Source organism: Vombatus ursinus, unplaced genomic scaffold (genome assembly GCF_900497805.2).
Source record: "Vombatus ursinus unplaced genomic scaffold, bare-nosed wombat genome assembly UNPS02009132.1, whole genome shotgun sequence".
Classification (NCBI taxonomy): Eukaryota; Metazoa; Chordata; class Mammalia; order Diprotodontia; family Vombatidae; genus Vombatus; species Vombatus ursinus.
The window spans coordinates 12,746,449-12,763,245 of NW_020948910.1; the positions used below are offsets into that span (position 1 = coordinate 12,746,449).

Consider the following 16,797-nt stretch of genomic DNA (forward strand, 5'->3'; position numbering starts at 1 on the left):
AGAGGCCAAGTGACTTACCCAGGGTCCTGCAGTGTCTGAGGCAGATTTGAACTCAGGTCTTTATGATTCCAAGTCCAGCAGTATTTTTTCCCTAATTTTAAAAAATTTCCACATTAGCCGTGTTGTGTAAGAAAACACAGACAAAAAAATTAAGAAAAATAAAGAAAGTATCTTTAATTTGCATTCAGAATCTATCAGTTATTTCTCTGGAGGGGGATAGCATTTTTCATCATGGGTCCTTTGGAATTGTCTTGAACAGAGCAGCTAATTTTTTCATAGTTGATCATCCTTACATTGCTGCTGTTACTATGTACAATATTCTCCTGGTTGTGTTCACTTTACTTTGCGTCAGTTCATGAAAGTCTTCTCAGGTTTTTCTTAGAGAATCCTATTCATCATTTCTTATAACACAATAATATTCCATCATAACCATATACAAATTGTTCAGCCATTCCCCAGTTGATGGGCATCCCCTCAATTTCCAATTCTTTGCCTCCAAAAAAGAGCTGCTATAAATATTTTTGTACAGATATGTTATTTTCCCTTTTCTTTGATCTCTTTGGGATACAGACCTAGTAGTGGTATTTCTGGGCCAAAGAGTATGCACACAGTTTTATGTCCCTTTGGGCATAGTTCCAAATGGTTTTCCAGAATAGTTGGACTAATGCCACCTAGTTGTCTTTTAAATTCATTTCGATTTAAAAAAAAATATCAATATCTACTATATGCAAAAACTCATGCTAGGATACATTCCAACCCCCCCCCAAAAAAGGTTTCCTTCCTTCAAGAAGCTTACATTCTACTTCTTGAGGATCAGTGTTATTTTTTAACCTAGGAATTTAACATTTAACAGGCTTGAGCATGACCCTAGGAAGTCTGCATATTGATATATTTATACTCAGTTCATTAACCCCTCCTAATAAAACAGGATGATGTTTTTGCCTCTATGAAATTGGGCATGATCAGTGTGGTTTCAGTATTCAAATGATACAGTTCTTAGCATGGTTATCAGTAGAAGCCTCTGTTCCCTATTAGTTTTCATTTTTATTGATTTCTGTGTCATTGATTTTCTCCTTGAAGATGAAGTGAAAATGGCAAATATGGAAAACAATTTAAGACCTAAGAGATTAGCACTCCCATATCTTCCTAAGGTCTGAGCAGGGGGACCTAATATAGTTTAAGGCTTCTTTTCAGACTTTTCAGGAGATTCTCTAAGATGTTATAGAAATGGAACTAGCCCCCAAAGAGGGAATTGCACCAGGTTCTGTTGTCTAGTCTTCTAAATGAATATTGTTACATGGAGTTATGTTTCCACCTATTCTGGTGGATCCTTATCAGGGCAGGCACCGAAGGCTTTTTCTACCAGGGAAGAATTATGCTTCCTTATAACTCGTGAGCCTCATTTGGAAGATACATGTATACATACGCATACACACATATATACATATATACATATATATATATATATATATATGCACATGCCCTAAAAAATAAAAAGCAAAAACTGAACTACCCACAAATGTGTTTTTCTTTAGAGCAGATAATTTCACTATAATTTATTTTTCACAAACACCCTATTCACCTAGCAACAACAACCCTCCCTGGTGTCCCATTTCTCTAAATGCCCTTTAAAACATCTGTTTCATACCTAAAGCTGAAAATTGCATCTGAGCTTTGTAAACACTTTGCGCAACATTCGGTCCTGCTACCACACAGCAGACTAATCATAACCCTTTTAAACATTCTCTTCAGAGGGGACCCATTTTTTTCTACCTCTGCTTTGAGGAATAGTGTGAGGGAGTCCTTTTATTTTCCTACTCAGTGGGAAATAAAAGATCATTTGACTTTGAAATTGCATAAATGAATGAATAAATAGATGAAAAAGCATTTATTAAACCCTTGCTATGTGTCTAGTCACATTGGAATTGTGATTTGCCTAATCTTCTATTAAGAAATGTCATCATGTCATCAGGGAGTCTCCACAGGTTTTCATGGTCTTCAATTGATATCCTTCAGATTTCTGTCACCATCCATCCCTTATCTCTTTTCCCCCAGCTATCCTACTCTTCCTTCCTTCAGAATTCTTAGTGTCTCCTCTGTTTAATATTTCAAAGTACATTCAAGCCACAATGTAAATTTCCCCCTGCCACTTGAACCTGAAACCATTATTTGCCTTTTGTTGATATGGGGCATGTGCTAGGCCTAGCAGAGTCCCAGACGCTATTAGCTAAATGGGATCCGATGGGCTCCTCTTCAGCTCTGTGATAACTAGTGATCTTCATTTTCAGTGTTTTCTGTAAGGTAGAGAGGTGCTCTTCTCTCTCCTTCTCTACTCCTGCCAGGCGGAAGTTTTAATCTTAATTTTTTATTAATTTTTAAATTTTTAATTTTAATCTTTTGCCCTGTATGGACACAAGGAGTTGGTAATTTTTCTCAGTGTCCTTATTTCTATGCATGAAACAACTTTTTTTTTTTCTGCCAACTCTTTTTCCATGGAAAGAAAAGAAGTTTCTTCCTGTCTTCTCACTGCATCAAGAAGACAAACAGCCACTCATGGTTTAAGTCTCTCACCTGGGTATGACCAAACAAGAGAGATTGTTATTTCTCTTTGCTATGTAGGAAGGAGATAATCTCTTCCTTTTTTATGCATCGCTTCCCCTCCCACTAGGCATACATTTGGTTGGAAGCCAGCTAGAGAAGCTGATAGAAGGTCTGTTGGGCAGGTTTGTGCAGAGCCTTCTGCCAACCTGCAGATTTCTTAGTGGAATTTGCTGCTCAGGATAAGGGACAAGAAGGAAGGCATTTTTCCCATTTGTCTATAACATTTGCAAATTTTCTTTTTCTAGTAATTTGTATCCGTGGCTGAAGGCCTAGCCTTCATGTCAGGACCTGCGTTCAAGCTTTTAAGGCCGCTGGGTGATGCAATGGATAGAGTACTGGACCTGTAGTAAGAAAGACCTGAGTTTAAATCCAGTCTCACACACTTAGTAGCTGTGTGACCCAGGGCAAGTCACTTAACCTCTGCTTGCCTCAGTTTTTTCGTCTATAAAATGAGGATAATAATAGCACTTACCCTCCCCAGGTTGTTGCAAGGATCAAATGAGATTAGTTATTCTAAAGTACACTTAGTACAGTGCCTAGCACATAGAAAGGGCTATATAAATGTTAGCTATTATTGTTGTCATATTTGTAAAGCACTTTGCAAACCTTAAAGTCCTGTATAAATTCTAGCTATTGTTATTATTCTGCCTGTGACCACATACTAAGTGCCTGACCATTGGCACATTGCCAGACTTCTGCGTGCTGTATACATTTACCAAAAGTTTTCTTACTCCTGTGAAATCATAGGCCTAGGCAAAACAAAAGCTTGGTAATTTATTTCACAAGTATAACCCCTTTGGTTTTTCTGGCTTACTGGCCTTTTTTCAGTCAACTTGGAATAAGCTATACCTTCCAATCAGTGGAAGGAATACTGACTCCCAAGGAGCAAGGTCCAAATCCTGGCTCTGACCTTTTCCTGGTTCCATGTGGCTTCAGACAAGTCATCCAACCTTCCTGGACCTCTGGAGCTTTGTTAGCAAAATTAAGAATTTGGATTAGATCTATGTTCCTAAATTTTGTTTGGTTTGGTTTTCCCCAAGGTCATAGATAGTAAACATCAAAAGCAGGCTTTGAAGCCAGGTTCTATGATTCCAAAGCCAGGCTTCTTTCTTGTCTACTGCATCTGCCTCTGTTCATATGGACTATTTGTGCCCAACCTGTGGTAGAACCTTCTGCGCTCATACTGATCTAATCAGCCACAGTTGGATATACTGTACCTTGACTCTAACATAGTAATGTTGTTTTGGTCCTCTTTGAGAATGAAGGACAGCAGCCAACCGCCTCTTACTTTCACTGTGGGCATCCTGGCACAGAGCGATTAAGTGAAGTTTCATCAACATCGTGCTTTTTTTTACTCTTTGAGAAATCACTAATCTTCTTTCCAGCAATACTACTACTACTACTATTACTAGTATTACCACTACTACCACTACTACCACCACTGCTGTTGTTACCACCAATACTACTACTATTATTTTTTTTAATTTTAGGCAGTTGGGGTTAAGTGACTTGCCCAGGGTCACACAGCTAGTAAGTGTCAAGTGTTTGGTCTGAGACTGAATTTGAACTCAGGTCCTCCTGACTTCAGGGCCAGTTCTCTATCCACTGCCCCACCTAGCTGCCCCTACTACTACTACTACTACTAATAGCACCACTACTACCACCATTACCACAACTGCTGCCATCACCACCACCACCACCACCACCAGCACCAGCACCACCACCATCACCTCTACCACTACTACAACTACTACTACTACTACTACTACTACTACTACTACTACTACCACCACTACTACTAATGATAATAACACCACTATCATTACTACCAACAACACTATTACTACTGCTACTAATAATAATAACAATAATACTATTACTAACACCACCACTACTACTAGTAATAATAAAAAATGATAATAATAATAATAACAACTAGCATTTCTATAGTGCCTGCCATGTACCAGACACTGTGCTAAGGCTTTGGTCCCTCTTCCTAAACTAATAGAGTACATATTGAGAAAGCAAATAAACAAGTGGATTCCTTTCCCTCTTCCCAGCTTTTGTTGCATTGTGTGATCACAGACAGACTTGGTACCCGCATTATTTGCTAACGTGTGGCCATACAAACAAAATTTGTTCCACATCTGTCTTTTATTCCTTCGTTCACCGTCTGCTTTGTACCTTCACTTCTCATTTGTCTGCTTGTTTGCTCACATGCCTCTTGTCGTGTTTTTGTTGTTGTTATTCTCCAGTTTCCCTCCACTCTTTTCATCTGGGACAACTTCTTTTTTATTTTCTTTTTACTCACTCTTACAGTAAAGATTTTGGGGAGTAATATAAAAAGATAGAAGCAAACAGAAACAAGAGAGTCAGTTACCTGTGATAATTGGTATGTTTATCTCTAGCCTATGCCGCTAAAAGTCCTTCGTTAATGATTGTTTCATCTCATGTTCAGACTGAGTAGGTTTCTGTACCTAATAGAAATATGCTTTTGTTATTTTGGGTTCCTGAGGAAAACTAAATTTCAGTGGCTTGTTCAGAGCTTGTATATTCTTCAGTGCCTATCCACTTTTATGTAGTGGGATGGGGAAGAGGGCATAATATTAACTGCAGTGGTAAATTGAAGTGGCCCCCTTTTTTTTTTTGGATACTTTTATTTTTTGTATGGCATTCATTTCCAAATATGGTTGTCCACCTTTCCCCGTACATCCAGTGAACTTTCCTATACACACATACATGCATATGTACTTACACATACATATAAATATATATACACCTACTTGTACCTATGTATACATATATGCGTATGTGCATATATACATGTGTAAATATAGGAAGGTTCAATGAATGGGGTGAAGGGGAGAACAATCATATTTGGAAATGAATGTCATATGAAAAAAAGCGTGTGTGTATATACATTTAAAAGTATAAAGGAGCCCAGTTATCAAAGGAAGGCCTCCTTTATTATATATCATCACACACTTCTAGAAGGAAGCTCACCAAATCATCCAGGTAGGTTGGCAGCAGACAGAGCCCCTTTATACTTGCTTTGAAACACAGGGCCGGACCCTCCATTCTAGTTTCCCAGAAGCAGGCTCTTCCCATACCCTATATGAAAGGCAAAACCCGCTCCACATGATGATAATAGGGACAATTTGCTGGAGAATATGTGAGGAGTCTAGAAAACATTGCTAAATGTCATGAAATCTTGGGGTCACAAAATTGACAACTTTAGGAGCCTGAGTAGAATCAATCAATCAGCATTCGTCAGTCACTGACTGAGTGTCAGGCACTGTGCTGAACATTTGGGGATACAAAAAGAGACAGAAGACAGTCCTTGTTCTCAAGGAGCTTACAATCTAATGACTCTGTGTGTGTGCGTGTGTGCGTGTGTGTGTGTGTTTGCGTGCGTTCACATTGATAGAATGTGTTTATTGGTTAGTTGATCTGAGGACTTCTCTAGGCTATCTTTCTGATGTCTCCAACATACCACGGTCACTGTTTGATATTTACAGGAAGGCCTGTAATTTCTTTAGCTGGCCTAGATAGTTATATACTCTCTCCTAGCAAATTCCTTGTTTCTAATTTAAGCTGCCGAAAAAGGAGGCCCCTCTTAAAACTCCTTAGTCTCAGCTCATGTACTATTCTCCGTATCTCCCTTGAGAAAAGCGTGTTTTGTTTCCTCTGTATTGCATGCTACTGTCCTCAACCAGAGAGAGGATCCAGCTTTGTTCCCTTTTAAGTTGTTTCATCTTATTCCAGGTATATTTTCCAATATTAATAGGATAGGTGTAGGCATGCATTTGCCCAAGAGACTATACTTTAATTTCTAGGTCATGCAAATTGTTTCCAGGTAATTCCTTTTAGATACTGGGAACCCAAAGGCAAATAATCTGGAATCCCAAGTTGCCATACTTAGAGGAGCAAGAGTCATCACATTCTCTCCTAAGAGTAGCTAACTTCTCAAAACATTCCTAAAAATACGTGTTCTGAACGTGGTGCTCCCAATTGCCCGGCTAACTGGGGTGGAATTATGCGTTATACGTCCAAATAAGTAGAATGACAAATTGTGTTTTGATTTTCTTTGTTGATAAAAGTTTCCATTTGAGAACATTTTCTGATCTCTTCTTTTTTTCCAAATCTGTTTTTCAGAATTCTTTATTCATGCAAAACTTTTCTGTGAAGGTTTTTAAGTACAGATTGTCCTGACAGAGTATCAGTTATTTTGAGAGTCCCCAAAGATCGAAGATAGGAAGAGGATTCATAATAACAGAGTTTGTTAAATGAAAGAAAAAGTGGGCCTCTGGGATGGAAATCAATTACATAGAGGCTTTTAGACTTATGAATGGATTGAATTGTCTTTTGTCAAGAAACCCAGTGTTGTTCTCCAGTTCACACTTTTCTTTTAAAATGTACCTGTTCTTCTGGAAGTATGTTCTTTGGAAGGGTGTATATCAATAAGCAAGAGCTGGTATGACAATCTCAAAAATGTGTTTATGTGTATGTATAGATATGTGTATATATATGTATGTGTATGTGTATATGTATGCATATATAAGTGTGTGGATGTGTTGGTGTGCCAATCACTATTTGATTACTAGATTCTACAGATCTTGTCTTGGAAATAGCCTCATGACATTCTCTCTTTGACTTCCATTTTCTCTTGTTAATGCTGTTTTGTAGTGCAAGTTTTAAAAGAAAGTTCTTTTAAAAGTGATGCTCAAGTATTTAATGATACCTACACTAAACCTTCTCTTTTTTCTTTTTAGTATGACTATGAATATGATGAAAATGGTGACAGAGTCATTTTAGGGAAGGGCACTTATGGTATTGTTTATGCCGGACGTGACCTGAGCAATCAAGTCAGAATTGCTATTAAAGAAATCCCTGAGCGAGATAGCAGGTATGGTAATTGCAGTTAATCAATTCTGCTTTCTAAAGAATTTGAGACTTTTAACCAAAATATTAAAAAAAAATAGCTGGGCAGTCTGATTAACAAAGGTCTCTGAAAAGTCTGCTTGTTTAAGTTGGCTGCCTCAGATGGTACCATATCTACCAAAATATATAACCCACCAGTCTTTATCCCTCCCTCCACTGTCTTGTATATCCTGTGTGTGTGTGTGTGTATGATACAGGTATGCGTATTACGGAGAAATTGAGAAGACAACTATGAAAATAATAGACAATAAAAATCAATATAACTTTATTATTTGAATTGAAAGAAACATAAAATTTCTTTCACACTAAATATACTTTATGTAGCAATTTTGTAAAATTATTTTTCATTATATCTATCTATTTACATTTCTATGTGTTTATGGGGCAGTGAGGTGCTACAGTAGATAAGAGTGCTGGGCCTGCAGTCAGGAAGACTCATCTTCTTGAGTTCAAATCTGACCTCAGACACTTACTACCTGTGTGACCCTTGGCAGGTCCCTTAACCGTGTTTGCCTCAGTTTCCTCATCTGTCAAATGAACTGGAGAAGGAAATAGCAAACCACTTCAGTGTCTTTGCCAAGAAAACCCCAAATGGGGTCATGAAGAGTCAGACATGGGCGAAATGACTGAACAACAACAAAATATACATTTACATTTTTCCTTATAAATAGATCTCATTTTAGAGGTATGGCTTCTATTTGAGTCAGTATGGTGTAGTTGCCATATTGTGATTATTTTACTATTTTTTATTCTTTATGGTGGTATTTGTTTCACATTTATTAAATATGAAATGACATGTTTATTCTTGGTAAAGTAAAAAAAATTAGTATGTATGCGTGATGCAATTCTTAATTGAATAGAAATGATTATATAAAGAAAGACAGTATAGTATATAGAAAGATGGCCTCAGAATCAGGAAGACTGTGGTTCAAGTCCCACTTATGACACATACTGGCTGGGTGGACAAACCATGGTGCCCCAAGCATCTCTCTCTGACTGCAATTTGTAGAACAGTGGCTAATCTGCATGGGTAGTTTCCCCATTCAGACTTCCCTAAGCCATAGAAATCATAAGTCTAGACCAAAAATGTATATAAATTTGTCATCACATGACATATTAAGTATTCTCAGAGGCTAAGCATATTTAATATGTTTTTGGGAGAGAAAGGGGAAAGATGTGCAAAACCCTCAAAACACGATATCACTATATTTCCCATGACATTGGCTAATAATTAGAAGGTGATACTTAAAGCAATCAGTGCTGCCCAGACTTTGCAATAATCTGGAGAGAAATACTTTCTAAATCACCGCTGCTACCCAAGGATATGTTACTACCTGGTCATATGTGTACCTACACACATTTGTACAGAGCACATCAACAACATGGTAAACCAAAACACTAAACCAATCTTAAATAATATTTTTCCCAGTAGAACATGCTGAAAAGGAATGCAACCTTTCACTATTAAAACTACGAGCTTGAAGAGTTAGTGAAGGAAATTTTTTCTACTTTATTATATTTTCTATACCATACTGTTATGCTTTCTTATGCTAGATTGTAGAGAAACTTACTATCATGTCAGCAAGCTATATAGCCCAGAAATGTATTTGTCTATGTGCTGTAAAGGGGTTTAGTATGCCATTAAAAAAGAGTTATAATTGCTAAGAAGTATAATGCTTTGGCTATGAGTAATGCAACAATTAAATAATCACTGGGTAGTTGGATAGCATTATCTATGCTGAAAGACATTGTCTTTGCAAAAATGGCTGAGGAAAATAGTTTCCATCTGAGCTCTCTTCCTATACTGAAGAGGCCTTGAGAACTATTGTTTTCTGGTCTCCATTGTATAAACATAGATTAGTTGTAGGCACAATTTCATACCTGGTTGACTTCCCTGTAATACCCAGTACATTCCTTAAGCACACATCATTGGGATAGGTGCTTAGGCAAGGCTATTTTGAGTATTACCTTCAATAAAAAACTAAAAAGGTAGATTTGTTACAAAACGTCTACTCAGCACCTAGCATATTATATGGTTGACATTTAATAAGTCCTCAACAAATAATCATCATTATTATAATTATGTATAATAATTATACAACAAATAATTGTGTATTACTAATGATTAAACTGAATTCCAAAACTAAATGGAAATTGCTATTCTGGATTACCTGCAGTTTTGTTTTATCTGTAGCCCTGCTTCCCCCAGCTAATCGAGAATTAATTGCATTTGATTTTCTCATGTCTCTGGACAAAGACAGACTCTAACATTGTCTTTTGTTCAGTGGCTAGTGCATTTGAAAGTCATAGAACGTTCAAACTGAAATAAAATTTGGCAATCTAATCTAAACCTCTAATTTTTAGATGGAAAATGAGGTAAAGAAAGATGCAGCAATTTAGCCAAGGTTACACAGAGTTGCAGGAATGAGACATACCTAACTCAGATTTCTTAATTCACAATCTATAGTTCTTTCTTCTATACCATATTGCCTCCTTTAGGGAGAGGGGGTCACTCAATAAAGTGTAAGATCATTTGTTCTTAACATTTTTTGTATTTATGATCATCCAATTTCTTTGCTTTAAATGCTTTTTAAAAAAAATGTGTGCCCACAGTATCATAAAATTAAATATCTATCACGTGATGCTCATCAGCACGAAGAGTGATGGTCTATTGAATTCTTATAAATACAGAATGATTAAAAGAGAGAATTCCTGGTTTGCAAAATGTTTTGATTATTTCTTAGAAATTTCTGTGAGAGCAGGGATATGACTCTCTTGTGACTTTAAGGGATGTTCTTGTATGGTGATTAGGAACGCTGTCTTTTTATCATTTAGAGAATTTGATTAATATATCGGGGGAGGGTGCAGCTTGGTGGTACAGTGAATAGAGCACTGCCCCAGGAGTCAGAAGAACCTGAGTTCCAATTCATCCTCAGACATTTACCGGCTGTGTGACCCTGGGCAAGTCATTTAACCCTGTTTGCCTCAAAAGAAAGAAAGAAAAGAAAATGAGAGAAAAGAATTAATGTATTGAAAGAGTCCTGTGTACGTGCTCTTTCTATGCATTTGCTCCATCTCCTACTCACCTTCTATGTAGACTAGACACCATGGAGCTATCTCAGAGGGATATTAGGAGTGTCAATGAAATAGCTCAGTTAAGTGTTTCCATGGACATAAGCGCTGTATAAATATAAATATAAAATAGAATTTTTGTTCAACATTTGTAGCATTCGATCTTAAATGTAGCATGATAGTTGAGGGTCATTACTTTGGTTATTAATGATTTATCATGCTCTTACCCTCTCCCATCCTTGATGTAGGAATATAATGGGAAGCTTAAAGTAGCATTCAACATTTCCAGCTGCATATCACTGACTTAAAAGATAATTATAGAAAAATGTAAAAAATTGTGCTAAGACATATCCGAAAGAGGTAGCTGGGGGTACAGAGGATAGAGCTCTGTGCCTGGAGTCAAGAAGACCTGAGTTCAAATTGATCCTCAGACACTTACTAGCTGTATGACCTTCAGCAGGTCACTTAACCTCTGCCTCATTTTTGTTATCTTTAAAATGGGGACAGTAATAACACCTACCTCCCTAGTTGTTGTGAGGATAAAATGACATAATATTTTTAAGTATTTTGCAAACCTTAAAATGCTAAATAAATACCTAGTATTATCATCATCATCATCATCATCATCATCATCATCACTTCAAAATAGCTAATGAGTTGAAGTTCCAAAGTAGAGTTAATAGGTGCTTTCAGGCCAGTATTATTACCATTTGCAAAACAAGTTATTTTAATTAAGCATGTATTTGGGTTGTAATAGTCTATTAACAGCTTTGGCTTTGTAGCCAAACCAGAAAATCAAGAACGAAACTTAGGAGGACATGTGACTGGACAGTGAGAACAATGTTATTCCCTGACCAATTAGTTGGTATTTGTGGTTAGCCTTGTAGAGAAACTTATTGTTTACGATTTCTGATAGATCTGTCACTCAGTAATCCCACAGAAATGAAATGCAGATGTGTTTTTGGACAGTCTGCCGTTTTCTATAGTTGGCCTGTGAAGCAACTGTGAAGTCTTTTAAAAATAGTGAATTCCAAAGATGATTAGGGTAAAAGGAAAAGAACTTAGATGTTCTAAAATGTTTATAGCAGTTCTCTTTGTGGTGGCAAAGAACTGGAAATTACAAGGATGCCCGTCAATTGGGGAATGACTGAATAAGTTGTGGTACATGATTATGATGGAATACTACTGTGCTATAAGAAATGAAGGGCTCAGTGATCTTAGAAAACATAGATAAACTTGCATGAAATAATGAAGAGTGAAATGAGAAGAACCAAGAGAACATTGTATATAGTAACTGCAGTATTGTTTTATTTTTGTTTTGGTTTTGGTTTTTTTTTCTTTTGGCTAGGCAATGGGGTTAAGTGACTTGCCCAGGGTCACACGGCTACTTAGTAAGTGTTATGTGTCTGAGGCTGTGAACTCAGATCCTCCTGACTCTAGGTCCGATGCCCTATCCACTGGGCCACCTAGCTGCCCTCATGCAATATTGTTTTAAGAATGACTTTGAGCAAATAATTCATTCTATCATAAATGCCCAAATTAACTATAAAGGACATATCAAGAAAGATGCTATCTGCCTCCAGAGAAAGAGTTGATGAATAGTAGTATGTATAGAATAATTTTACATACATACACACACACACGCACATATATACACACACACATATATATACATATTATATATATAATACATACACACACACACCTATTTGTGTCTAATGGTAGCCATCTCTAGGGCGGGGATGGGAGGGGTAGGGAAGAAAAAGAAGAAATTTATATGATAATATTTGTTGTATATTTGAAAGGAATAGCAAGTTTTGCATAGTAGATTAGCAATTTTGTGTGCAATCATCTTTTTTTATTGTACCATGATATGGAAATATTTGTTTCATTCCATAAATTAAAAATAAATAATTTTTTTAAAAAATAGTGAATTCTCATTTAATATCCTTCACACCTTTAAATAACCTCAGTACAGCAAGGAAAAAAAATGATTCCTCAGGCTTTTAGACTCACCACTATTCCTAAATGTCTAAGATACTCTTCCGCCTTTATTCCTCTCTCCTCAGTAGCACGGTGGATTATATACTGCAAATACATAGCATTCAAGATAGAAAGGTCTGCCTGAGAGTTTGACAGTCTTCCCCGTGAGGCAGCCGCTCTAGTCATGGAATGGGGGTGTGTGTGTCTGTGTGTCTGTATGTGTCTGTGTGATGCATGTGTATATGCATGTACCCTCAAATATATCATGCATGTGTATACATACATCTATATTACTTTATGATTTATATATGAAAATTATGACCAAATCTCTAAAGATTTATTTGTTTGTTTTGGGACTAGAGCCCATAAATTTTTATTAAAGGCGTTGGCATAAATAAAATCTTACTCCTACCAAGAGTCTCCTGGGACTTCTGATGTGATTACCAACATGACTACTTTAGGATTCCTCCTAAATCCCTATGAAGGGGATGTAATGGCCTCATTTGAGCATATTGAGATGTAGATGTCTGGTTTATAGATTGAGTTATCATTCAAAATCCATAGACTGCTAAAGGCACTCTTTATCCCTTTGATGAGTTTATGTGTATTTTGATGACTTCCAGATATTCCCAGCCTTTACATGAGGAAATAGCATTACATAAGCACCTGAAACACAAAAATATTGTCCAGTATCTGGGCTCATTCAGTGAGAATGGCTTCATTAAAATCTTCATGGAACAAGTTCCAGGAGGTAAGGACTTTTGTTTGTTCCCGTCTTTATTTTATGGCCTTGAAGGAGAGTAGTGATAAAAAGTTTTTAGAACCATCTAGTACCGATCATTTCAGAAAAATTATGGGCTGATTTTACAGCTAGATAGGAAGTTTGAAGGGGAAAGTGAACAATTAAACTGATTGATTAAATGGCATAAAATAAATTTGACCTTTTTATTTGATCGTAAATCATTTTAAATATGATTGACATCACAAATTAAGGTTTTTTTTTAACTCCTACAGGAAAAAAAGACTTCTTTTCTTTTCTGCCCTTCCTTTCCACTATACTGTCTAAAACCCCTGTTTTTAATTTTAAAAACCCTGTTATTACTAAATGTCATCAGAGATACTTTCATCTCAAATTATCACTTATCTTCTGGTGTTCACTCATATCTGTTTATGATGTTTGATTTTAGAAACAACCGGGTCTTCTTTAGTTGGCAAGGAATTCAGACGAAAAGCCCCTTTGAAAAGTACACAATGAGGGGCAGCTAGGTGGCGCAGTGGATAGAGCTCTGGCCTTGGAGTCAGGAGGACCTGAGTTTAAATCCAGCCTCATACACTTGAGCTGTGTGACCCTGGGCAAGTCACTTAATCCCAGTTGCCTCACCAGAAAGCAAAAAGAGAAAAGAAAAGAAAAGTGCACAATGAACAAGGGTACCAACAAATATGAAGGATCACCAGAACTTGTAGTACTAGAGGGATATATTCTTCACACACACACACACACACACGATCCCCTGCCCCAGACGCAAGACTGACTCTGAGGACTGTATGAAGAAAACTCAGCCTTCTTGAGTGGACACTGTGATCCCTGACTGCCTTCTAAGTGCAGGCTGCACCTCCTTCCATACCTCCCTAAAGGATTAGCCCGGGAGACAGAGTCAGCATACACCTTGTGCCCTAAACCTTCCCTCAACCCCTGTCACTAGGAAACCTCTCTTTTGAAATATTCTCCATTCATCAGTATTACTTGGTCCATGTCTTTATTCCTGTAATCTCTTATGCTCCAGGTCAGTCTCTCTTTTCCAAAGGAACTAATACTCGACTTCCAATGCTCCTCTCCAGCCCTACTCCCACTCTCTCACTTGGGGTCTTCAGTATACGTGTTGGTATCTCCTTAAGCACCCTGCGTTCCCAAGTAATCAGCTCCATGCTCTTCATCTTCATCCCATCTAATTTACCAACAGGGATATGGGAGAGAGAGTAGGAGGGAATGTCGAGAAATAAGAGAAGAAGGCCCGGGATAGTCTTGGAGGGCATACATATGTGTGAAAGGTAGATGGATGATGACCAAGTGAAGGGGCAGTCAATGGTAGGAAGAGAACCGGAAGAAAGACATTAGGGAAGCCAAGAAGGAAGAGCATTCAGGAAGAGGAGATGGTCACCTAGATGGCTCAAAAATGGAGCTTAACATCTTTCCCTGAAAACTCTTCCTTCCTCTAAATATCTCTATTTCTGTTAGGGGCATCACCGTTCACCCAGGTGACTTGGTTCATATCCATCCCTCTCTATATCTTTTGTTGTTGTTTTTGTTGTTGTTCAGTCATTTCAGTCGTGCCCGGCTCTTTATGACCCCATTTGGGGTTTTCTTGGCAAAGAGGCTGAAGTGGTTTGCCATTTTCTTCTCCACTATGTTCCCATTTTATAGATAAGGAACTGAGGTTAAGTGGGTTAGGGGTTAAGTGATTTGCCCCGGTTCACAGCTAGTTAGTGCCTGAGGCCAGATTTGAACTCAAGGAAGATGAATCTTCCTGACTGTAGGTATGTCTGTCTGCATATTCACCAAGGCTCTGTCCTTTGTGCTCGCTCCTGTGTTCACTCTCCATACCCATCTGTTGGTGATTTCATCAGTTAACTAGATAATTTCACCAAGTAACCAAGTTCATACTTTAAATCTCACCATCAGCTGTAACCGTGTATGGCCATAATCTTGTACTCCAAATTTCCCCAGTCTGATGATACTCTGTTGTCCCTTCCATCTCTCCCTTTGCCTCACTCATCCCAAACCTATTCTTTGTCACCATTATGATCCCCAATTCCTCCATTCCTCCCTGTTTTCTCAGACTCCTGCTCTGGTCTTATCTCTTTCCTGTCATAATCTTGACCTTCATAATCCCTTCATAACCATTTTAACTATACCCTGTTCTCTACCCTTGAATGCCTTTCCTCCTTGTCCTTCTGCCACTGACGCCATGCAGTTGTCTTTCCTACTGTGTCCTGTTCCCTCTTCCTAGCTGTTGCATATCCATAGAAGTCCCTCAACCATGGCGACTAGTTCACTGCAAAGTGAAGTATCCCACATCAGCTGGGCTGTCACTGCTACACTACATCTCTGTATTGTTTCTTCTGTTGACTGTCACATTCCTCACGACGGTTCTAAACTCTCTGAAGTCCCCTCTGCTGCTTCTCTCAAGAGATGCCCTTGATTCCTGTTTCACTAAGAGGATCAAATCCACCTTTCATGAATGCCGGCATCTCCCCACCCTCTTACCCTAAAATCACAGTGCAGTAGAAGGAACGCTGGATTTAGAGTCAGAGAATCAAGGTTCAGATTCTTACTCAGATACTATATATGTGACTGTAGGCATGTGACAGCCTTCCCCTCATCCCATCCCCACCCCCATGAGTTTCATTTTCCTCATTCATAAAATGAAGAAGTCGGACTAAATGGACGTCCATATTTTCTACACCTCTCTCCTGCTCCTTTGCTTCAGTCTCTGAGGAAGAGGTGGCCCTTCTTGCCAAGGCCAGGCTCTCTACTTATTCACTTGATCCCATTGTTCTCTGTATCCTCTGGGAGCTTGACTTTCTTTCAGAATAATTTTTTCACTACTTTCACCTATAATTTGTCAAGAATTATCAGCTACTTTCCTACCGCCTACAATTGTGCCTGGATCTTCCCTAACCTTAAAAACCTTTAGGGGACCCTATCATCCTCTCGTACCCTTGTCCTATATCTTCCTTCTTTTCATTGCTAAGCTCCTAGAAAAATTGGTCTGCTGTTTCTGTTTTCATTTCCTCTCCCCTCAGTCACCCCCCACACGCCCTACCTGTACCCCCACACAGATACTTGTTTATCAGCACATTACAGTCTGCCTTCTAACCTCACCACCCAATGAAATGGTTCTCTGAAAGGTTGCCAGCAATGGTTTAACTTCTAAATCTTAGTCTTCAACTTCCTTGGCCACTCTATAGCTTTTGCCGTCATTGACCATCTCCTCTTCCTGAATGCTTTCTCTCTTGATTTCCTTCATACATTTCTTCTGATTCTGCTCCTCTCTTTGACTTCCTTCACTTGACCTCATTCATGTACTTTTCATGCATATGTGTATCCTCCAAGATTATCCGGGACCGTCTCTTCTTTCTCTATATCCTCTCCTTTACTACTTTCTTATCTGGGTCTGATTAACACCTCTCTGCATATAT

The 16,797-nt window shown here is 38.1% G+C and overlaps 1 protein-coding gene across 1 annotated transcript in view; it reads left to right on the forward strand.

Moving 5' to 3' along the window:
- Positions 1-16,797, forward strand: part of MAP3K5 (mitogen-activated protein kinase kinase kinase 5) — a 270,359-nt gene that overhangs the window by 196,313 nt on the left and 57,249 nt on the right. The window contains exons 15-16 of the mRNA XM_027850741.1: positions 7,374-7,507; positions 13,221-13,348. Of these exons, the coding sequence (XP_027706542.1) occupies positions 7,374-7,507; positions 13,221-13,348 (262 nt within the window). The remainder of the gene's footprint in view (positions 1-7,373; positions 7,508-13,220; positions 13,349-16,797) is intronic.